The 24,813-nt window shown below is 47.4% G+C and overlaps 2 protein-coding genes across 4 annotated transcripts in view; both read left to right on the top strand.

The window, feature by feature from the left end:
* Positions 1–24,813, top strand: part of LOC117352133 — a 1,164,809-nt gene that overhangs the window by 496,238 nt on the left and 643,758 nt on the right. The window lies entirely within an intron of this gene.
* MUC2 (mucin 2, oligomeric mucus/gel-forming) overlaps positions 1–24,813 on the top strand; it is a 186,906-nt gene that overhangs the window by 37,970 nt on the left and 124,123 nt on the right. Inside the window, exons 1-4 of one of the 3 annotated variants that reach the window (XM_033928256.1) lie at positions 11,051–11,231; positions 14,227–14,341; positions 15,058–15,148; positions 17,045–17,154. In XM_033928256.1, the coding sequence (XP_033784147.1) occupies positions 11,203–11,231; positions 14,227–14,341; positions 15,058–15,148; positions 17,045–17,154 (345 nt within the window). In that variant the 5' untranslated portion in view covers positions 11,051–11,202. Of the gene's footprint in view, positions 1–11,050; positions 11,232–12,207; positions 12,257–14,226; positions 14,342–15,057; positions 15,149–17,044; positions 17,155–24,813 lie in introns of those variants that run through there. The other 2 variants (XM_033928257.1, XM_033928255.1) reach the window with 2 other exon arrangements.

Genomic DNA, 24,813 nt, shown 5'->3' with positions numbered 1-24,813 from the left:
CATGGATTTGCTCTTAGACCCAGAGTCTATAAATGGCGCCGGGAGTAATTTTTAGCTCTTCTTTCTCTTCCTGTGGTCTACTATAGACCTTATGGTGTTCTCTGACTGTGTTGATGTTTTTTTCCCTCTCACCTGGCAGGAGGAATAGGTATGGCAGAATAGCACTCACCCTCTTTTTATAATAATAATAATAATAATAACTTTATTTTTAGACTACAATACCTCGCACTTCAATGCGGTCTACAACAAGGAAAAAAAATGGTGAAAACACAGCGGTAATGCATCAAATTACTTAATGAAATCACAATTCATTAACTTGACCAATCAATTGTACAAATTTATCAAACAAGTAGGTTTTCAATGATTGTCTAAAACCCTGGTAAGAAAGGGAAATAATCAAACCACTTAGACTCTTATTCCATTTGCCTGCTTGAAAGAACAAAGTCCTTTAAAGGAATCTTTTACATATACAGCCTTTTAAAGATGGAAAAGAAAACAGAGTAATACTACGGGCACGGATAAGTACAGTGTTTCCCTGAAAATAGGACCTACCCCAAAAATAAGCCCTAGTCGGCGGCAGCAGCACTACCTACCGCCTGCCCCCTCACCCCCCCCCTGACGAACCACCGCTGACACTTCCATCTCTCCCTCCCATTAGAACGCTGCTGACTGCATGACCGATATACCTTGCAAACAGCAACATGATGCAGCCTGGGAGGGAGAAGAGAAGGCCGTGAAGCAGCCTGATTAGATTTTTGCCGATGCTGCCGTTTGCAAGGTATATCAGTCTCACAGTCAGCAGCGTTCTAATAGGAGAGAGAGATGGAAGTGTCAGCGGGAGTTTAGCTGCGCAAAGGGGGATAAAAGAAAGGGAGGGATTGAAGCTGTGCAGGGGTTCTGCTGCACAAGGGATGGGATGGGAAGATGGGAGGGAGGGAAGGCACAAGGGGATTGGTGAGAGGGGAGGAAAGATGCTGCACATGGAGGGAGGGGTAAGAAAGGAAAGAGGAAGAATTGGGGTGGAGGAGAGGAAGGGAGAGATAATTGTACATGAAAAAAGACGTTTTTTTGGGCCCAAAATTAATATGACAGTGTCATTTTTGGGGAAACACGGTAAATTAAAAAGGGATGATTCTTTTCTGAAAACAGTTAAACCAATTCCAAATGTTATTTGCTTTAGTAGAGAAAAGCACAAGGAATGGCTTATAAAACAGACATCCCAAAAGCCATTGTTCAGATTATAATTGCCCAACAAAGACTCATTCTGGTTTAACAGGTTTCATCCATACTTAGTTTTTGTTTTTTTCTATCTAAAAGTGACAACGTTCCTTTGTGACAGCATTCCTTCTTCGCTTTAGAAAAAGAAAATATTACCTTTGTACTGAAATATGTGATCTATTTGATCTACTTAAAACGTCTCAGTGGGTGTCACTGGAACACTTTGCTTGAAACTTCCTTCAAACGGTGTTGGCTTTGGATTCAGTGCTATAGTGTGGGGGGAAAAAAAGAACTTGTAAGCTCTTGTTATGCTGCCATATTAAAACATCAGAACTGACATTTGCATTCCCAGTCATCACCTCAATATACGGGGGATTCACTAGGCCAAGTTCCCATCTTTGCAAAACTTGGGATGAATTCTCTTTAAGGCTTAAGTACAGGTGCACTTCCAAAAATCTCACAGACCCTCAGATGGTATTCCAAATAGCAAACTATTCCCCCCTTATACTAAACCACACTAGCACAGGGAGCCACGCTGAATGCTCCGCACTGCGCCCGATGCTCATAGAGTTCCTAACTAGCACAGTTTAGTGAAACGGGGATATATTTATTGTAAAAATGGATGCAACCACAAAATAATTCATTTCAATTCATCTCTATGAAAGAAGAGCAGAACTTGGGGGCGATTGTGTCTGATGATTTTAAGGTGTTAAAACAGGTAGAAAAAGTAAGGATCAAAGCCAAGAGGATGCTCAGGTACATATGGACATGAATGGCCAATAGGAAAAAGGAGATAGTAGAGCCATTGTATAAGTCTCTGGTGAGGACTCAGAGGAGTGATAGAGGGGATATGATTGAGATGTTTAAATATCCACTCCGTGGCATTAATGTACAGGAGGTGAGCCTTTTTAAATGAAGGAAAACTTCAGATGAGAGTTGAGAGGTTCAGGAGTAACATAAGGAAATGCTTTTTACAGAAAGGGGGTGGTAGATGCGTGGATGGGTACACTATGCAAAAAAATAATTCTTCTGCAAGATAATGCTGACCCACTGGCACTTTTTGATCTTAGCCAAGTCAGGTGATCTCATGTTCCCCCACATACCTGGTTAGATCGCATTCCGAAGCTCTGGAATGAGAGGCCATAGGATGAAGTTAAAAGGTGATAGGCTAATCCAAGAAAATACTTTTTCACAGATGCATGGAATAGTCTCCCAGTAGAGGTGTCTGAATTGAAGAAAGCGTGGGACAGGCACGTGAGATCTCTCAGGCAGAAGAGGAGATGGTGGATGGGGCATTTGTCCTTTATCTGCTGTCAAATTTCTCTGTTTTTATGTTTCTTTGGGTTAGGGATTTGCCCCAAATATGGTGCCAAAAGTTGTGTGCATGCATTGGCTTAGGCAATGTACATGCACAATTAAATTAATAGGTCTAACCGGTGCTGATAATTACATTACATTACATTACAGATTTCTATTTCGCCATTACCTTTTGGTTCAAAGCGGATTACAAAAAGAGTTATGGAAGAAGGGTTACAACGTTAGATCAGAGAAGGTTTCCAAGAGAGGGAAAAGTAGGATCTGGGGTTAGGGAGGAGATGGTAAGAGGGGGGTTAAGCTTTATCATGGTATTAAGCTTTATTAAGGGATTTCTTGAAGAGTATAGTTTTTATTTCCTTTCTGAACATCTTGTAGTCTGGGGTTGTTGTCAATAGGTTGGTCAATTGGTAATTAACGCCTCATAATTGATGCTAATTGGAGTTACTTGGTAGGTGCATAGCAGAAAGGGTTGTGTCGTGCCCAGCGTGCAACTCTAAAAGAGGGTGTGGTTAGGGGCAGATCATAGGCATTCTTTTAAATTATGGACAAGATTTTAGCTGCTTTGCTGATATGCGAACAAATAAGATGCAGGCATTTAGGCCAGGTTTTCGGTGGCCTAAATGGGTGCGCCTAAAAGGTATGATGCATATCGGTGACTAAGCTATGAATAACTTTTATAAAATTGTGCATAGCAATGCCCTAGTCAAAGCTGATTTTTTTATATATATAGAATCTGACCTTAGGGCCCTCAGGGCTGGATTCTATAAATGGTGCCATTGTCAGTAACTGCATAAAAATGGCTGCCGATCACGTGTCAATTACACAATGGCGCCATTTCTAGAATTGCGGCTTTGTGAAAAATAGGCACTGGAAATGTAGGCCAGGGTTTTAAATGTGAGAATTGTGGCTACAGTGGTGTTAGGCATCATAAAGAACCTCTGTTGATGGGAGAACGGCAGCCATTTTGGAGCCACTTCTAGGCGCCTCCATTTTTTTAACACGGTCAATTAAAGTGCCATTTATCACCAATTAAAACAATTAAGTTAGGCGACAATAGAACGCCTAGCACCGCCTAAGAAAGCACTAGACTCAGGGCCTTCTGTAAATTCCTTGAACATCATTTAGAAAGGCAGCCTTAATATCCCAAATTATTATTAATATTCAAATGCTTAATGAGGGAAACTGAGAGAATACATAGTAAATAACATTAGCTGAGCTGAGCATCTGCAGGTGAGATTTGTGGAAATGGGTTGGGGGTAGAGGAGGAATAAAGTGAGGTGAGCAGTGAAGGCTATTTAGGACAGTCCATATGGAAAAGATCGCAAGAATGGAAGAAGAAATGTAACAGAATTCTGGATTGGTGGAGCTAAACAAACAATAGGATTGATGGAAACTTTTGGCGGGCTTGAGGGATTAGTCTGTGAGCAACAGGGAAGGAGAGGGTTAGATGGCACCTGTTGTAATTCCACCCTCCCCCCCATGATGGATTTGGGGGTTCTTGGGATGGCTCTTAGGCTTTGGGGTGGACGGTTAGCAGGGATTTGGGGTAGGGTGGAGAGGTCACAGCTGTGAAGTGAGGGCGGAAATTGGGGCGCTGGTCTCGGATGTGGCTGGGAGATGAGACGTTCATACAATGTAGCACTCGTAGGCGACACCGCTCCGAGGGGATGCTTGACCTGACGTTACCGTAGGTCATGCTTGTACGATGTTTTAAAAGTATGAAATTAAAGGGAGCTAGTTTTGCCACCGAATAGTTCTCTGGAATTGTAAAGCCGCTTTGGGGTATTTGATGTTGTATTTGGATTGAATTGTGAGTTAAGATGATAGGAATAGTTAATAAAACTGCAGGCAAATACTTGCTCCACATATTAGTGTGTGCGTGTTTTGGTTGTTGATTATGCTATATATATGCAGGTTCAATATTAAATGGCAATAGTCTTCAAATCCAGATGTTCATATAACTCTCTCAATAAATACTGGATTTGTGAAGTGTTAATATATATTTTTTTTAATTCAAAAAGACGCCTCAGCCCCACCTCTCCACCCCTGCCAATGATGAAGTGCCACAACAAACTTCCCACAGTATAAAATTATTACAGTGGCGGAGAGGTGGGGCTGAGGCGTCTTTTTGAATTAAAAAAATATATTAACACTTCACAAATCCAGTATTTATTGAGAGAGATATATATGCAGGTGACAGAACGCGAATGCTAATGTTATGAACTATATAGCCACTTTTGAGGTGCCAGACTCATTGTCAGTAAACATCGTCTTTGAATTCCAAACAGAGGAAAAGAATTCTCCAAGAACAGTAAATAAGGGTTGAGAGCTTGGAGACAGCTGTCTACTGAGAGGCATTCTTGGTAAGACTCCAGTGTAAATAACTTCTGTTTGCAAAGGGTTACCCAGTGCACAGTTTATCAGCTGGAATATCCTGACTGCCAAATCATCCCTATGTATACACTAACACTAGAGCATATGGGAGGCCCACAGAATAGGGTGGCGTATCATTCAAAATTCTTCCACAGTTTAATGATTTTGTAATGCTTATGGATTCCAGGGGACTTTGCTTTCAGTCATACAATTTCCACATAAGAACTTAATTGCCTGCATTCTGTTTTTCCAGTGCCTCAATGCCCACACCTGTCAATATTCCCAAGATAGATTAGACCTCTTTTACCCTGGCATTTATAATAAATATAGCCACTGGAATAATTTCAAGAATATTCTTAATTATTTGTTATTATATATGAAATTACAACACAAAAAATTGATACAAAAAGATATAACTTCCCACCGATTCTGTACCAACAAAGGTATAAATAAATGAACTGCCAGTAAAAACCTACAGATAAGTAGGAAAATTCCTGTACATCAAAAGAATCAAAAATCAATAAAAGGTAGCACTAATCAGTACGAGCCTGGGAAGACCCTTAGAATAACCAATGGCTCCGGGCAGGCATTTATGCAGTGACACGCACTCTTAGATAACAAATCTAGATAAATCCTGCCCCGTACATCATCATGCCACTTATATGATAAATTGTGTAATGTGTAGAAATAACCTGGTACAAAAATCAGTGCATGAGTCAATGAACCAAAAAGGGTTTAGAAGGGGGAAAAAATATCAAAAAAATGAGGAGATAATAAACAGAGCCCTACCTAACAAACACATATGTAATACTCAAATAAATGAATCCAAAAACAACAAAGTGCAGTGAGACTGGGGCAAAAACTCCCCCGAGTGGAGTGAATGAGCGGACTGAGTGAATTACAGTGTGGATTTCATGACTGTAGTTGAAGATAACAGTACGCAGCGGAAACCCGATGTGGATTTATTATTGCATTTGAACTTTTTTGGACATTGTTCAGATTTGGCATTGGCCTTGGACCAATTCTCCAGCTGTTTGAGCTAAGTATTTGTGTTACTATTTGAAGTTCTTTTGGGGGCGTTTCATTCTGCTCTCCCTTAGAGTGAACCTTTTATTAGCCCTTGATTGATTGACTGAGTGTTGGGGCTTCTCCAGCTGGGGTGATAGGCTTTTGCATCTTTTAGTCCTTTTAGCTCTTTATGTGTGTTCTTGTTTTGTTTTTTCACGGCACCCACATATACTTTTGATTGTGAATTTTTTCACTTCCTTTTTTTCTGGGGGAGTTTTTGCCCCAGTCTCACTGCACTTTGTTGTTTTTGGATTCATTTATTTGAGTATTACATATGTGTAAGAACGATCTGAATTGTTTGCATCAAATGTGTCTATCCAAAAACCCTGATGAAGCCGCACGATAGCGGCGAAACGGGTCCCGTCGGATGGATAAGATAAGATACACAGAGATATAATGGCATAAAAAATCCTGCCGTCTCTTTATCTTTTTGAACTTTAAAAGATAAGTGCCATTTTTGGCTTATATTTTGTTCCATTTGGCTGACTATCATATCAGTCTTTCAAACGATATTATAATCTATAGTTTACAACTGCTATTTGCATAAGCTAGAAAAAACAATAGCGAGCTAATTGCACTAGTCACTTTAAAGCTTGTTTAATTATTAGTCATCAACACAGAAATTGTACATGAGCCAGATTAAAAAGCTCTATTTATTTTTATTTATTGTATCTTTTAATGCATCATTTTTGTAAACCGCTTAGAAACCTCACGGTTATTAGCGGTATATAAGAATTAAATTAAATTAATTAAATTAATAGGACGGAGAGCTCATATCATGCTGGGAGGAATAAAGATTAGAGCAGGAAGAGAAGGCAGCCAAAAATCAGCTTAGAGGCAAGTGAGATGTGAATGGAGCCTCCCCCGCCCCAACACAGAGCTCGCTCCTGCCCCGCAACATCGCCAGTGCCAAGACCCTCTCTCACACACACAGAGTTCTTCCAAAGCATCTCCTCCTATTCTAGTATACTTGCTCTGCCAACGCACATCCTTTCTGCTCTGCTTTTCCAGTTCTGAGACCCTCACACAGACAAAGAGATCCCTCTGCCAATGCATCTCACTCCTTCCCTGGTAAGGAAACCCTCATACACAGAGCTCTGCCAATGCACCTCATTCCTGCCCTGCAGCACCCTCTCTACTGCCTTCAGCTACCTATTCCATTCATTCTCTACATCACGGGTGTCCAACCTTTTGGCTTCCCTGGGCCGCATTGGCCGCAAAAAAATTTTCTGGGGCCGCTCAAACACTAACAATAGCCAATGAGCCAAAAAAAAGTTGAGCAGGTCCCAAATTTGCAATCACTAATATAGAAGATGTATGTATCTAATAATAAACCTTCATTAAAGGGACACTGTGGAGAGGAATCCTAAAAAGCAATAATACTTACCCTGACTGAGGGGTCCTCCACGTGCACCGCTGACAGTGGGAGCAGCCATAGGCTTTCACATCCGCACTCTGATGAGCAGGGATGCACGCTCCTGGTTCTCCCATTCACTTCTATTACAGCTATGATGAGCCTCTTCAGAGGTGAGCCTCATCAGAGCGGGGTGCTGAATCAGCTGTCAGGAGCACATGTGGAGGATCGTTTAATCAGGGTAAATATTACTGCTTTTTTGGGCTTCCCACTTGGAGCTTAAGCTCCCTCAAAATGAACTTCTCCCCTGTTGTAGCTAGTAGGGATCTCCAAGCCTCACCAACTGACATCCACCTCCTCCTCCAACTTCCCAAGTTCTGCAGCTGGCAGCAGTGTTGCAGAGCTGCTGCCTTCCCTCCTCTATGCCCCCCCCCTTTTGACTTTCATGCATGCATGAAAGCAGGGGCAACTTGAGGATATTGCCATTGGGTGCAAAGCTTGGAGATTTTGAGTTGCCAGACTGGAGGAAGATCTCTTCAGTTGGCAGGGCTTGGGAATCCCCACTAGCTCAAGTATTTATAAAATGCACTCAGGCAGGGAGAAACTTTGATGCCCATCCACTAATTTTAGGCTCGTCCCTCTCCCAAATCAACTGAATACAAAAATAATTGTGATGCACATATCTCAAAGCTAACATATTCCAGTTAATAAATTCAAAATAAAACCATTTTTTCTACCTTGTTGACTGGATGTTTTGTTTTTCTATCATCTTGGACCCAGTTCCTCTTTCTATTTTTTCTCTATCTTCAACTAATTCTCTTTCCAGTGTCTGCTGTCCATTTTTTTCTCCTCTTCTCTCGTTCCATTTCCTTCTTATGCCTGTCTCTAACGTATTGATTTTTCCCTTTCAGCTTTCTTAACTTTTTTTTTCTGCCTGTCTACTCAAATCTTGCCTTCTTTCTCACCCTTCTTCTTTTTAAATGTTCAGCTCTCTCTCAATTCTCCATCTTCTCTGTCTCTAGCTCTCCCATTTTCCATCTCACTCCTTTCCCAGCCTCCTATTCCCGTCTATCTACTCCCCATTACCACATTTCTACCACTGTACTCACTGCTCTCTCACTCATCTTGTCATCTCCATTTTGACCTCATCCATATGGCTCACCACTTTCAGAATCCCCCTCCCTCTCTCCACTGGTCAGGCTATAATGCCATCTCTTTCTTTCCATCCCCTAGCATCATCTTATCCTAGCTCTCTTCCCTCCTGCCCTCCCATGGTTCCATCTCTCCTCTATCTCCATGGTCCAACAATTTGCTCCCTCTCTTTTCTGTTTTTCTTCTTCCCTCTCCCCTTGATGCTGAACAATGAAATGGAGGAAAAAAAAAGAGAGAGATGCTGCATCTCTCTGCCTTCCATCCACAGGCCTAACATTTCTCCCTCCCTCCCATCCCCAGATCCAACTTCTCTCCCTTTCTCTTCCCATCCCCCATCCCATCTCTCCCCCTGCCTGCCTGCCTCCCTTCTCCAGGTCCACCATTTCTTTCTCTTCCCAACAGTTCTCCCTTCAAGTATCTCTTTCCCTCTTTCTCCACACTACCCCAGGTCTAACTTCTCTAACCCTAACCCTAACTTCTCTCCCTTCAGACCATTGCCTACCATCTCTCTCTGTCTTCTGTTTCTGGTCCCATAAGCTCTCCCCCCATGCCCAACCTGGCCCTTCTTTTAATACCCTCCCACTCAAACCCCCCTATCTCTGAACAAATCCCACTTGCTTTAATCATCTTATCCTCACTCTCTTCTTTCTAGACAACATCTGTCCTCTCTCTGTCTTCCATGCACTGTCTGCCCTCTCTCTCTGCCCCTTCCATTTCTCTGTCTGCTCTCTCCCCGTTCCATATATCTTCCTTCTTTCTATGCTTCTTCCATAAACTGTCTATCCTGTGCCCCTTCTCTCCTATGTATATGATTCAATTCAGCTTCACCCCCTCTCCATTTTTCTGTCTCCACCACTCCCCTATGCTCTGACATCTCTTTCTTCTCCTTTCCTTCCATCCCCCATGCCCTGGTACCTCCTCTGTGGCACCTCTTCTTCCTCTGGTCTGGCATTTGTCTCCCTCCTTCCCTCCCCCCATGCCCTGGCATCTCTCCTCGCCTTTCAACTCCCTCTTCCCCTCCATTATCTGGCATCCCCTTTCATTCCTTTCTCTCCTTCCTTCCTTCCTTTCCCCTGGTCTGGCATCTGTCTCCTTCCCTCCCCTGGCATCTCCCCCTCCCATGGACTTGACATCTCTCATTCCTCTCCCTTTTACTTCTCCATCCTTCCCTTCCCTGTGCAGAAGAAACATTTCTCCCCCCCCCCCCACCACCACACACACACCCAACAGCAGCGCGGCATTCACCCCCAAATTACCCCTTAGGGCCAAGTGAAGCATTTGCTTAATACTGCTAATCCCTTACCCGTTCTCCAGCAGTGTCATGCAGAGCACTGGGTTGTTGGCCTTGTCCATGGAGCAGCTTGTAGGTTCCATGTGGCCACGCGCAGCAAGGGTCAGCACTTGTGCACGCCGGGGAAGGTCTCAATGGGTGCATGTGCTGCCTGCAGCTGCCCCAGCCCGGCTCACCACTGGCAGGGTCATCGGCTCCTCCTCAGTGGCCGTGTTGATGTTCGGTCACTATGGGCTCCCCAGGATCAGGCTGAAGTTACAGGCGGCACTGAACTTGCGGCTCTTGGAGCAAAAGATCTGCCTGCAGCGTTTGCTCAAAGCCATGGGCAGCGTCTTCCATGTGCCTCCTGCGGCTGATCTGGAAGTGTTCCCTCTGATGTCGAAACGTCAGCGGGAACACTTCTGGGTCAGCCGCAAGAGGCACATAGGATCCGCTGCTTGCAGCTTTAAGCAAAGGCGAAAGCAAGATGGAAGAGGGAGCTGGCCGAGGAAAACATTGCATCGTGAGTGGGTCTGCGGGTTGGACACCCCTGCTCCACATGCATCATTTCATTATGATAAGTTTTGTACTAATGGTTTGCCTGGCACTAATGTCAAGCTTAGTGTTCTGTAGTTTCCTAGATCACCTCTTTTTAAAAATTAACATTACATTGACCACTTTTCAATGTTCAGATTGTGTAGTTAACTTATTGACAGGTTAAAGATTACCACTAAGAGACCTGCAATTTAATTTTTGTGGTTTTTAATGTGCTGAATGTTCATTATGTTGGATACTGTGGGATCCTCAGAAACTTACCTTTACAGCAGGGATGTCAAAGTCCCTCCTTGAGGGCAGAATCCAGTCGGGTTTTCAGGATTTCCACAATAAATATGCATGAGATCTATTTGCATGCACTACTTTCATTGTATGCCACTAGATCTCATGCATATTCATTGGGGAAATCCTGAAAACCCGACTGGATTCTGCCCTCAAGGAGGGACTTTGACATCCCTGCTTTAAAGTATAATCCCTCCAGTGCAGGGCCGGAATAAAGGATAGGCCCAGTAGGCACATGCCTAGGGCACCGAAATACCAGGGGGCCCCCAGGGCCAGCTTTGGGGGGAGCAAAGAGGCAGGGTGAGGACAGCTTCCCTCTTGCCCCTTTGAAGCTGCGCGCGCTCCCAAACAGGAAGTTATGTCATTCCTGTTTCCGAAGAGAAGGGAAGCGGCGCGCGCAGTCTTGGAGCCCCGCCCGGCTTCAGTTTCCGCTAACACTGCTGTGACGCACCTGGGAAGTTCCGGCCCACGTGGCGCGAGACGTCTCCGCATCTCCCGCGCACGCGGCCACAGCGGCACGTGTCGGGGACAGCCGAAGAAGCAGCGCGCGGCAGCGTCGTCTTCCCGCCCTGTGCAAAGTTCCCGCTCGTGTCGCCCCCTGAGGAGGGCGTAAATGGCCGAGGCCGCTCTCCCGCTTCACAGGTCAGACAGAGCTCGTCCACCCAGTGGCGTACCAAGGGGGGGGGGAGGGGAGGTCCGCCCCGGGTGCCAGCCCTGAAGGGGTGCTCCCGGCCTTGCCGTTCAGTCCCCCCACACCCCCGAAGGACCGCTCGCCCCACTGACCTTCCTGCACCACCTGTGAAGCAGCAAGCAGCAGGATCGCGAGGTCAGCTATCCCTGAGCTGCTTGGGCGCTGCTTCCTGCGCCGTGGTCCCGCCCCTCCTCTGACGTCAGACCTTCAAGGGGGAGGGACAGGCCTTCAAGGGGGGGGCAGGCAGGCCTTCAAGGGGGGACAGGTCTACAAGGGGGGACAGGCCTTCAGGGGGGTGCAGGCCTTTGGGGGGTGCAGACCTTCAAGGGGGGGACAGGCAGGCAGGTCTTCAAGGGGGAGGGACAGGCCTTCAAGGGGGGGACAGGCCTACAAGGGGGTGGGACAGGCCTTCAAGGGGGGTGCAGGCCTTCAAGGGGGGACAGGCAGACCTTTAAGGGGGGACAGGCCTTTGGGGGGGACCCTGGTTTAGAAGTACACAGAGGGAAGGGGGTGTTCAAAGAGACATGCATATGCCAAACTTTGGGGGGGGATGAAGAAATAATGGGTCTGAAAATAGAGGACAGGGAGAGAAATGATGGACCATGAGATTTAGGGAGGGAAGGAACTGAAAGGGAGAGAAACTGGACACAAGGGATGGTGTGGAGGAGGGATAGAGATACTGGATAGGAGGGTAATTGGGAAAAGAAAGGAAGAGATGGTGGACTCTGGGGTGGTGGGGAAGGAGATGCCGGATGAAAGGGTAGTTAAGAAAAGGTGGATCTGTGGAGGGAGATGAAAAAAAGGAAAGATACCAGACTTCCTGGGGAGGGAAGGGAAATGGAAAGGGAGGACAGAGTTGGCAGATGGATGGTTAGCACGCAGAAAGAAGAAAGAAGGAGACCCTGGCAAGCAAGTTATCAGAAGAAAACCAGAGCCTTGGACCAACAAGATTTGAAAAATAACCAGACAACAAAAGGTAGAAAAATTAATTTTATTTTCTGTTTTGTGATTATAATATGTCAGATTTGAAATGTGTATCCTGACAGAGCTGGTGTTGGACTGCAAACGTGAGCTAGGATTTAACAGAGAGAGGAAAAGTCCTTTTTGTTTCTTTATTTTATTTACACCACAGCGCCAATGTGGTTAGGAGAAGCCAAAGGGGGTGAAAAAGCTATAAAACCCACCAGGAGTTTTGAAAAAAATCACCCAACTGGGCAGGAAAATCGAATTGAAAAACCAATTCAATAGGCTGAATCGAATCAAAATTTTTTTTCCTGAATCTGGCAGCATTAGTTTGCGCTACTGTCTTAGACTTTAGGACCTGGGATTGGGGAGAGATGGCATCCTCAGTACTTTATAATGCAAGTGAAATGAGGATTTGGTCAGACTTTTGAAGGGTCTGCAGAAAAAAAATATTGTATAGGCCGGGGACATGAAACAGCAGGAAATGGGAACTTTTCTTCCTTCTATTTTTGTGAATGGAAAGGCTGAGGATGTCAGAGAGTTCAGTTAAAATATGTGCTTTATAAGAAAATATAATAATGTGTTTTATAAAGTTTATAGCATAGCTGGCCTACCCAGTGAGGTGTTTCTAGTGGTGGTGGTGGCAGCGTGTCAATGTGTTGAGAGGAAGAGGTGGTCTGGGAAATTCTGCTGAGCAAACTCCGGGCCCATTTCCACCCCCCAGTTAGTCCACTCCACTCAATTGGTTCACACACTGAGTGGGTCTTTGGGTGTTGTGTTGGGATCTCTTCCAGTGGTTTATCAGTATCTCCTTCTGGTCCAAGGAAGGAAACTTTGTTATCCTTAGCATTGACCTACAGAATATGTTTGTAACAGCGCTGCTTGTGTGGCATTAGGCTATGTAGTGATCGAAAGAAAAAAACAGACCTTTGCACATTTTTGCACTATATGGTGGGTGTATGAGGAGATTCACATTTCCTGCACAGCTAAGTCCATGTGAAGTTACCTTGTGCTGTATTTGACATCTAGCAAGGTCTCTGTTTGAAAGGGAAGATCTAAACTTAAAAATGAAGTGGCCAGAAGTTATGGTAAAAGCAGATAGTGTAGCTGGTTTTAAGAAAGATTTGGACAAATTCCTGGAGGAAAAGTCCATAATCTGTTATTAAGACATGGGGGAAGTGTCTGCTTGCCCTGGATCGGTAGCATGGAATGTTGCTACTCTTTGGGTTTTGACCAGGTATTAGTATCCTGGATTGGCTACCATGAGAATGGGCTACTGGGCATGATGGACCATTGGTCTGACCCAGTTAGGCTATTCGTATGTTATGTTCTCATCTGTAGGGGCCTTTGTTTTCACTTCTTGTTTTAATGTATTTTTTTTCTGGGAACTTATCAGTGTTTTTTATAATGGGAACAAAAATGGAAGAGAATTAATGTGTGTGGGATGAGGGGGTAACTAATTTCTTCAGCTAAATAATTCAATCCACTTCAAACAGACATAGGAGAACTCACGCACCATTCACACACCCTTCAACCAAAAACGTCAAAAGAAAAAAACTGTTCGACAACCTCCTAGCCATTCGAGCTGCAACACTCGACCCCCAACTCTACAACCAATTGACATCGACCACAGACTGCAAAACCTTCAAAAAGAAATAAAAACCCTTCTATTCAAAAAACACATAAAACCGAACTAACACAATCAGAACTGTCCCAAGCATCACCTGCAACTATTCCATATGTACTTCTGATGTCATGACATTTCAGACATAATTTATGTTATGTTATGTTTGGAATATAAGAAAATTTTCACTGCCTGTTTATTCTGACCATTTATTCCATTTCATGGTCATTACAAAAAATATTTTTTTACATGGGGGGGGGTGTCAAAAAATGATGGGCCCGGGTGCCACATACCCTAGGTACGCCACTGCGTCCACCTTCTGAAACATACGTTAACCTTTCGTGTCTTCTTTCTTGCAGCGCAAAGACGCCGTATTATAGCTTTGGAGTGCTGATAGACAAAAACAACGCCTACGTCAAGGTTTATGCCAAGGCGGGCCTGGTGTTGATGTGGAACCTGGAAGATGCGCTTATGGTACGTAAGGCTGGGAAGTGGGATAATGCAGGGTTTACTTTCATACAATGCCCTTCTCTCACATGCTCGTGTTTCCCCATACAACCATCTGATGCTCTTCAGTTCAGCTGACCTGCAGTATTTTTTCTCCCACACATCCTGCTGCTGCTGCTTTCCTTTTATACAGGATTCAGTCCCTTCTTCCATCCTTTTTTTTTTCAATCCTTAACCCTACTTCAATGCCCTCCAACCTATCCAGCTGATTAACCGTTCCCCTTAACTGTATCCATGACATCTTGTTTGTCTGTCTTGGCTGTTTAGATTGTAAGCTCTTTTGAGTAGGGACTGTGTTCTTATTATTTGTGACTCTGAACAGTGCTGCGTGCGTCTGGTAGTGCAATAGAAATACAGTGGTACCTCGGTTTACGAGTGCACCGGTTTGCGAGTGTTTTGCAAGACGAGCAAAACATTCGCAAAATCGGTGAATTATTTGCTCAAGGCCCAGCAAGAAGAGGAGGCCGATCTTCGGGCACCGGCACCAATGCACAGGACATGCCGGTGCCGGTGCCCAGGCCGAGATGACAGTAAGAAGCGGCAGGGGGGCTGCCGGATCGCGGCGGGGAGTTGCTAGATCGAAGGGGGGGGTGCCGGCAGGAAAATTTGCTGTACACCTTCATGGACATGAGGAAAAGGGTTATTTTTCTGATTATTTCCTGTGATCTTTCTCCCCCATGTAGCTGGAGCTGAGCGCCAAGTTTAACAACCGGACCTGTGGCCTGTGTGGGGATTACAATGGTGTTCCAGTTTACAATGAGTTTATAAATAAAGGTGAGGAGCTCTTACAGGGCTATCTTTTAGAATTCACAGTGGTTATTCAATCCTCAAAGAGTTCAAAGTAAGGAGTAAGGACTCTAGGAGCAAGCCTCGTCTACTGGTGAAACTGGTGAACTACAAGTCGTAACTCCTAAGCAGAAATTGTTACTGGTCACTGATTAGCTTTCTTTCTCATTTTCTCTTGCCAGATACCTTTAAACAACAGAAATGCAGACAATATCTGCTTTTATTGCAAAAACATTGGCAGTTACCACACAGAAAAGTTCTTTGCCATATGTTGTTTTTTTTCACAGCACAGATTAGGGTTACCATATTTGTAAAGACAAAAAAGAGGAAACATGATCCCACCCACGGCCCCGCCCACACTTCACCCGTTTCCTTGGGCCCCCTTCCCATCCTCTGTACCCTTTTAGTGCTGCTCTTTCCCTTCCTTATTCCATGGGTGCTTCCCCTCTTCTATGGGTACTTCTTTCTTTTTTTTCTTGCTCTCTCTCCTTCCAACCCCCCTCCCATGCATGCCCCTCTCTCAACTTCCAATCTTCTCTCCTCTCCCATCCAGCACTACCCTACTCCATGCTCTTTTCTCTAGCACTCTCTCCTTTCCATAATGCTTCTCCAGCCCTCCTTGTTCCCTCCATGCTGTTTCTCCAGTCTTCCTCCCTCCTTCACTGCTGTTTCTCTAGCTCCCTCCCTCCCTTCCTCTTTCCCTCCATCCATGCTGTTTCCCCTGCCCTCCCTCCCTTCATACTGTTTCTCCAGTCCCCTCTATGCTGTTTCTCCCCTCCACACCCCCTCTCTCTCGACTTCGATGCTGCTCTCTAACTCCTGACTCCTCCACCTACCTCCTCCCCGAGCTCAGCTACAATAATTGAATCTTCTGGAAGCAGCATCGAAGTAAGCCTGCTGCCATTGGCCTGCCCTGGAAGCCGTCTCTCTGCAAGTCCCACTTGCACGAGAACAGGAAGTTGCTGCAAAGAGGCAGGTTCTAGGGCAGGCTGGCGGCAGAAGGCTTACCTTGCTGCTGCTGGCTGCTTGAAGATTCAATTACAGCAGCTGGGCCATGGAAAAGGTAGAAGGGGGAGTTGGAAGAACCGGCTAAACCCGAACATTTTTGAAAAACTGTTCAGGCACCTGGAAAGTCCTGGAAAAAGAGGACATGTCTGGGTTTTCCTGGACATCTGGTAACCCTAGAATAGATGCACTTACTGCTTGCACAAGTGACAGTGCACAGTAAGTACCATGTGCTCACTGCTCTGTGTAGTTCATGCCCACAGTAAATGTCAGGGGCTTGAGCTTTGGTGACCTTTCCTGACTTTTATCCCTATGTGTCTGTATGGTTTAATCCAGGTACAGATGACCAAACCCTCTTCCTTAAAAAGAATCGCAAACATTTTACATTTTCCTTGAAACTAACGGTTTCACTATGATCGTTTTGGTTTCATATGATTTGGTACATGATCAGAGATTGAGGGGTCTCCTGTATCTTTCATACTGTTGAGCCACCGATGAATGGCATTTATATGACTTTCAGTAGTTATAAGTGCTTAAGGATGTTGAAGTCTGTTAAGATGAATGACTTACTTAAGAATGACGTTCTTCTTTTGAAGGTGTTACTCTTTCATACAAGCAAAGTAGAAAATGATGTTGCCCATTTGACTTTGCACTGATAACTCAAATCACTCTAATATCCTGATTAAAAAGATGGGGAACTTTTATCAGGCTTTCATTAATTTGGTAAAGTCCAAATGCAGATCATGGTCCAAAAAAGCCCAAGGTCTGGCAAATTCCTGAATTGGACTTTATATATTTGGATCATAATCCACATGATCCAAAAATTGTTCCTTCTCTAGAGTATGGTACCATATCTTTTTTCATGCTTTATTGTTACAGACATGTACTATGGTTCAATCACATTTGGAAACTTACAGAAGGTTAACAAGCCAAATGATGACTGCGTAGATCCTGATGAGACACAGAGTATACCTGTCTGCTCCCAGCATGTGAGTAATGTAGAGTTAACAGGCCCGATATTTAGCCCAGGGGAAGCAACCCAGCTACCTCTTGCGGGCCAAGGCAATCCCAGATACTCAATGCTGGGGCCATATCTAGCCACCGCCATTGAGTATCCAGGGCAAAGTTTGACAACTGGCACTAAGCCATCCAAAGCGATCCTTATCGGCTGGCCGACTTTGGCTAGCGCCCATGGATAGACACACCTAAAAAGCAGTTCTATCTGGCTGCATGCCTTAGTTGGCCAGCTGATAAAACCTAGCAGTGACCGGTAATGCCAAGCAACATAGCTGGTCACCGAGGTAGCTGGCGAGCCAGACATTCCTTATCAGATAGCCAGTTATCTCCCGGAATACCGGTGGATAGCCAGTGAAATGGGACTTAACCAGGTGGGAGCTGTTCCCAGTCAGCTAAGTCCCACTGAATATTGGGGGAATGAGTCTGATATTTGAATAGCATAAAGGCAGGTATAAAGAGACCCAAGAACAGAGAAAAGGAGCATCAAATACAAGCTGTGTGAAAAGCCGGACTGGGTTACCTATATTTAGCCTGGAACTGAAAAAGTGAGAGAGGAAGATGAAAGGGTAGGGCTTCCAGCGGTCTCAGTTGGCTCCAAATCATGCATAAAGTTATAGTTTGGATTTTGTTGGAAAAATTGAGAGTACAAGTTTATACATGCAGGTCCATACTCATGAAGATGTCAAGATGGAAGTGCTAAACATGTGGAAGGTTTCTATCCTAGAGCTACAGACTTTTCCTAGAAGAAGTTGTTGATAATCCGTAACCTTCCCTTGGGTATTGACCTGAAAAAGCGAACCACAACATGCTATTTAAGCTAGTGCGGACTACTTGTCAAGTCCAGTGGTCTGGTTTTCTATGGCTAATTGTAGAATACGGGACTATTGTAGCTGCATTACTTTCTGAATTTTAGGACACTATCGTGGCTTAGTGCTGCTATTTTTTAACTTGGCATCCTCCCAGGAAGGGGAGTCTATGAAAACAATTGAGAACTGCACCTCCTAATAGTTTAATCGCAGCCTTTGGACAGGCTTTGTAAGAAGCTGGACTGTATCCTTTACAATCGTGTTGCTGCTTGCCCTTGCTGCCAGGGTGTTAGTTGTACAGAAAGACAAATGCTCTCATAATCATGACATTCAACCCCAGACTCTTAGGAGATCTTAATGTTTATTGTAGAATAAAAGACTTAATGTACTGCATCTTGTGAACAAGCACATTGAAACACATCTTTTCAAAAGAAAAAAAAGAATGCCATTAATCATAGAACAGAGAGCAAGGTGGTATACAAAGAAAAAGGGGGAAACGCAGAAGCAAGAACTAATAGAAAAAGAGGAAGATAAAAAAAATTCAGCCATGAGGTCTCAAAATAGTAGATTCCTTAGGCAATATTTTACCCTTACCTGTTCCTGTAGATATCATCATTTTCCTTCTGTACTTCCATGCCATCATTTTCTTAAATATTAAGGTGCTGATATTCAGTGAGACTTATTCGGGTGGGCTCACCTTCTGCCTGGATAAATTCCACTTCTTTAGCACTCTCCAGACCAGTAGAGGTTAACTTTACGAATGGGTATATATCTAATCATGACCAGCAGGTGGAGACTGAAAACAAAACTTTGGGACAGTATATACTATCCTCCCTTCTCTATTTCCCTCAGTCTTCTTTCAGTCTCCAGCAGGTGTTGAGTGATCTGTACCCATCTCTCTTGGTAGGGCTGTTGGAATTTGTTTAGGGGTTTATTGTCCCTGTTTTTGGCCGGACGGAGCTTGGTCGGGCCCTGTTTGGGGGTCCGTCCGACCTCGGGGGTGTCAAACCCGGCGGGTCACGAGCGGGGTCCCTCCCCCCACTTCCTCCACCTCCCCACATTTTTTTAGAGGAGCCTCAGCAGTAAGCCTTGCCCCCTAAGTCAAGCAAGGCATATTGCTTCGAGAGCCTGTGGAGTCTGTTCTGTAAAAAAAAAAAATAAATAAATAAAAAATCCTGAGGTAGTGCTGGTCTGAAGGGTTGTTTCCCTTTAAGAAAACTGTATTTTACTGTATTTTTTCATGTAACCAGCACTTTTTTATAGCTAGGTCGCGTCTGGAGCAATTGTGCCCTTCTCCGGGGGAGTAGGCCACAATTTTAGTCCAGCCGCGAGGCACTCGCGGCCGGCCTGAACTCGGCGGTTTGGGTCGGTGAGGTGGTGGAGCTCCGTCGGCAGCGGCTGCAGGCGCCCAGAGCTCCCCGCCGATGGTGCCTCGCGAGTCGGCTTGGAGCAGTGGGGAAGCCCGGTCTTCCACAACCGCCCACGGAGGGATTCCCCGAAGGATTCCCTCTCAGCTGATTTTTTGACAGCTGATGCCGACTTGCCTGTCTTAGCGGCTGGGACTGTTCAGTCTTCTCAGCCGCTACAGGCCATGGAGGGAGCATTTTTGGCGGGAACTTCGCCATTTTCTTTGTCTGGCCCCTCCATTTTGTCTGCAACCTCAGGTGACCTTCCCCCTGTATGGCGAACACAGGGGCAGGTTTCAGCATGGACCCCTGCTGGGGCAGGGAGTCCCTGGGGACCCCCAGGGGTTTTTTGCCCCCAATTTATTTTCTTTCTTTGTGCGGACTTTTGGGGGTCCCACGTGCGCCTGGGGGGTTTCGGGGGGGGTTTCCCTCCGCGCCCCCTATGGCTTTGCCTCCCTCTTTTCGTTTGGCGTCCCCTCTTCCTCCTCCCTCATCCAAGCGCCCGCGGGGGGGCTTGGATTGCAAATTGGTGGGCGGAGGAGCGTGTTGGCCTGGTTGAGGACCTGGCTGCTTTGGCGGGCTTCCAGGATCCTCTAGAGGGGACGCCTGTTGGCAGCGGGGCGGCGGGTTTCCCGTCTTCCAGAGCAGATGCGTCCGTGGTGCGCTTTTTTATTCAGAGGGATGAGCTTTTAGACCTGTGTAGCAGGTCTCCTTGGTGCTGCATTTTTGCAGTGGCGCCGCCGGAGACCCCGCGTATGGGGGCCCCTCTGCTTCAGGGGGTCTGTCCTGGTTCCCGCTCTTTTCCTGTGCGTCAGGATTTGCGGGATTTTGTGTTGGCGCAGTGGCCTATGGGCGCAGTTTCGTTTGGTGTGCGCCTTGGCTCTTGGGTATCCCGTCCCGGAGGGAGGTAGGGCTACCTTAATTTCGCCAATGGGGAACGCGGTGGTCTCGGCACTTCCTAAGCGGCATACCGTGCCTGTTATGGACGGTTCTGCTCTTAGGGTCTCGGAGGCGCGTGCGTTAGAGACTCTTCTTAAGTATGTTTTTGATGTCTCTGCCTTTGGGGTCCAGGCGGCTGTTTGTGGGGAGCTAGTCGCTCGCGCCGTGTTTCGGTGGGCTGAGCGTGTCCTGGATCGGGAGTCTGATGACTGGTCTCTAGTGGATCAGGAGGTAGCGAAGATTGCGATGGCTGCCTCGTTCCTCTCAGATGCTCTTTATGACTTGGTGCGGATTTCGGCTAAGTCTATGGCATGGCCGCGCGGCGTATTTTGTGGCTGCGCGCTTGGGCGGCGGATTCTGCGTCCAAAGCTAAGTTTACTAAAGTTCCCTTTAGGGGGTCTTTTTGTTTGGAGAGGAATTAGATGAGTTGATTCAGACTCTGACGGACTCGAAGGTGCCCCGTCTGCCTGAGGACCGTGCCCGCCCTGCGTCTAGGTGTGGGGCTGCCCGGGGGCGTTTGCGGGAATTTCGCAAGTATCGCCCGGGGCGTGGGGCTGCTTCTTTCCCGGCTCAGGGTTTTTCCCGGGGTCGGTTCTTCCAGCGCATGCAGCCCTTTCGGGGGGCCCGTCGGGGGGCAGGGAATCCCTCCGCCGGTTCCCCCGCTTCCCGTCCTGCGCAATGACTCCTTGCCGGCGCCCCCTTTGGTTCCGGTGGGGGCCCGGCTGCGCAAATTTTTCCCCAAATGGGCCGAGATCGCGTCCGATCAGTGGGTCCTTGAGGTGGTGCGGGACGGTTACGCTCTGGAGTTTACCCGCTCTCTGCCGGACCTTTTCCTCGCTTCTCCATGTCAGACTCCATGGAAGACGCAGGCTTTTCGTCAGACCCTTCAGCGTTTGCTAGATCTCGAGGCAGTGGTGCCGGTGTCCCCTACGGAGTGGGGCACCGGCAGGTACTCCATTTACTTTGTGGTGGCCATAAAGGAGGGGACCTTTCGGCCCATCCTGGATTTGAAAGGGGTCAACAGAGCTCTCAAGATTCCGTCTTTCCGCATGGAAACGCTGCGGTCGGTCATTCTGGCGGTTCAGCCGGGGGAGTTTCTTACGTCTCTCGATCTGACGGAGGCCTACTTGCAGGTTCCAATTCGGGCCTCTCATCAGCACTTCCTTCGCTTTGCGATCTTGGGGCGGCACTTTCAGTTCGGTGCGCTTCCCTTTGGTCTGGCCACGGCTCCTCGGACGTTCACCACGGTAATGGTGGTCGTCGCGGCAGCCTTGCGGTCGGTGGGCATCCTGGTTCACCCCTACCTGGACGACTGGTTGATTCGGGCAAAGTCGTTGCAGGAGAGCTCCCGGGTTACGGCTCGGGTGGTGGAGTTTCTCCGGTCGCTGGGCTGGGTGGTCAACCTTTCCAAGAGTCGGTTGGTCCCGGCTCAGCGCCTGGAGTGCCTTGGGGTTATGTTCGACATCTCCTTGGGGAAGGTCTTCCTTCCAGAGGCCCGGGTGAGCAAATTGCAATCTCAGATTCGCCTGCTTTTGGCGTCCCGGGGTCCTCGGGCGCGAGATTTCCTCCAAGTCCTGGGGTCAATGGCGGCGTCCCTGGACGTGGTGAGGTGGGCGCGGGCCCACATGCGTCCTCTTCAGTATGCTCTGCTCCGGAGGTGGTCTCCCCGGAGGCAAGATTTGGATGTTCCGGTTCCCCTGCGAGGCTTGGCGCGCTGCAGTCTGCGCTGGTGGCTCCGGACCCCTCACCTGGTTCAGGGGGTGGGTCTGGATCTCCCGCAGTGGACGGTGCTCCTTACGGATGCGAGTCTCCTCAGTTGGGGGGGCTCAGTTTATGGGCCACTCAGCTCGGGGCACCTGGTCCGCGGAGGAGGCCTCCTGGTCGATCAACGAGTTGGAGACCAGAGCGGTCAGGCTGGCGCTGTTAGCTTTCCACTCCCTTTTGCTGGGCAAGTCGGTCAGAGTCCTGTCGGACAATGCCACGGCGGTGGCTTATGTCAATCGTCAGGGGGGCACCAAGAGCACTCCTGTGGCGCAGGAGGCGGCTCGGCTCATGGTTTGGGCGGAGTCCCATCTTCTGGACCTCTCGGCTTCTCATATAGCCGGGGTAGAAAATGTTCAGGCAGACTTCCTCAGTCGTCACTTCCTGGATCCAGGAGAGTGGTTTCTCGGCGCCGGAGCGTTTCGGTTGATAGTGCAAGATTGGGGGCAGCCCCTGATGGACCTGATGGCCACGAGTGGCAACGCCAAAGTGCCCCGCTTCTTCAGTCGTCGCAGGGAAGGGCTGGCCGAGGGTCTGGATGCTCTGGTCCAGCCGTGGCCAACGGAGGGGCTGTTGTATGTGTTCCCTCCTTGGCCGCTGGTGGGCAGAGTGCTTCTTCGCATTGTTCACCATCCGGGTTTGGTGGTGCTGGTGGCTCCGGATTGGCCTCGACGTCCGTGGTATGCGGATCTGGTGAGGCACCTGGTGGCGGTTCCTCTTCCTCTGCCTCTCTCGGACGACCTTCTGATGCAGGGTCCCATTCCCTTGTTCGACCCGTCTCTCTTCTGTCTTACGGCGTGGCTCTTGAAAGGGGTCGCCTTAGCAAGAAGGGATATTCAGACAAGGTGATCGCTACACTGTTGGGGTCCCGGAGGCTTTCTACCTCTCGGGCTTATGTGCGGGTTTGGCGTCTCTTTGAGGAATGGTGTCGGGCGCGGGGAGTGACCTCTTTTCGCGCTTCTCTGCCTAACATTCTAGAGTTCTTGCAGGATGGCCTGGATAGAGGCCTGGCTTGGTCTTCTCTCCGGGTTCATCTTGCGGCCCTGTCGACCTTTCGAGGGTTGGTGTCAGGTCAGCGTTTATCGGCTCTTCCTGATGTGATTCGGTTTCTGCGGGCGGCCAAGTTGCTTAGGCCTCCCCTACGGCCCTCGGTTCCCTCTTGGGATCTTAATCTGGTTCTCTCTGTTTTGGTGCGCCCGCCTTTCGAGCCCTTGGACGACTGTTCTTTGAAGGACCTTACTTTGAAGGCGGTCTTTTTGGTGGCCATTACTTCTGCTAGGCGTATTTCTGAGCTGCAGGCTTTCTCTTGTAGGGCTCCCTTCTTGGAGTTGTCTAGGGAGCGGGTCGTCTTGCGGCCTGTTCCTTCCTTTCTGCCGAAGGTTGTTTCTCCTTTTCATGTCAATCAATCGGTGGTTCTCCCGGTCTTGGGTGGTCGGGAGGGCTCTTCTGAGCAACGGCAGCTGCGCAAGTTGGATGTCGGTCGGGTCCTTCGCTCTGATGTGCAGCGGACCCAGGAATTCCGGAAGTCCGATCATCTCTTTGTCCTCCTGGCTGGTCCTCGTCGGGGAGCTGGCGCTTCTAAGGCTACTATTGCGCGCTGGATCAAGGAGACGATTGCTTCCGCTTATCTTCTGAAACAGCAGCCTGTTCCGGAGTTTCTCAAGGCTCATTCCACTCGGGGTCAGGCGGCTTCTTGGGCTGAGTCGTCGCTCGTGCCTCCGGTGGATATTTGTAAGGCTGCGGTTTGGTCCTCCTTGTATTCTTTTGTTAGACATTATCGGGTAGATGTTCAGGCGCGTCGGGACGCGGTGTTCGGTGAGCGTGTTCTGGTATCGGCCCTTCGGGGGTCCCGCCCGTGAGAGGGACTGCTTTGGTACGTCCCATTCGTAAAGTTAACCTCTACTGGTCTGGAGAGTGCTAAAGAAGGAGAAATTAGGTTCTTACCTGCTAATTTACTTTCTTTTAGCTTCTCCAGACCAGTAGAGGTCCCCACCCTGTCTGTTGTTGTTGTTGGGGCTGTTTTCGCGGGCAGTTTTTGTTTTTTGCTGCGGGTTCTAGTATTTTTCTAGGGCCGGGGAGAATTAAAGAACAGCGGCTGTGGCTCGGCTGGCTTAGCTGGCGAGCTGTGGGGACATTTTCCTTCGGGTATTTCTCCTCTGCATTTTCCAACAGCATTTGGGTATGTTATTTGTTACTCCTGTTCGGAGTATTGTTTTCTTCCTGTTTTCCAGTTCTTGGTTCTGCTTGGCTATTCGGCAGACTGAGGGAAATAGAGAAGGGAGGATAGTATATACTGTCCCAAAGTTTTGTTTTCAGTCTCCACCTGCTGGTCATGATTAGATATATACCCATTCGTAAAGTTAACCTCTACTGGTCTGGAGAAGCTAAAAGAAAGTAAATTAGCAGGTAAGAACCTAATTTCTCCTTACTGGGTTTTCACCAGATTTTTGGCAACACTTAACGGGTAATGCTGCTGAAAATCTAGTCTCACTGCCTCCTTATTATCTGGGTAGTGCTAGTGTTCTGGGGGCAAAGCCAAAGCAGAGCGGGAAGTGATCCAGGAACCCCTGATTCAGCTGTCCCTTGTCCAGATAGCTACTCGGCTCCTGTACTGAATACAGTGGTACTTTGGAATTCGAACTTAATCCATTTCAGAACCCTGTTTGAGTTCCAAAACGTTTGAGTTCCAAGACAATTTTTCCCATTGAAAATAATAGCA

Source organism: Geotrypetes seraphini, chromosome 19, assembly GCF_902459505.1.
Source record: "Geotrypetes seraphini chromosome 19, aGeoSer1.1, whole genome shotgun sequence".
NCBI lineage: Eukaryota > Metazoa > Chordata > Amphibia > Gymnophiona > Dermophiidae > Geotrypetes > Geotrypetes seraphini.
The sequence above is the reverse complement of the archived record's forward strand: the minus strand, read 5'-3'. Positions and strand labels throughout refer to the sequence as shown.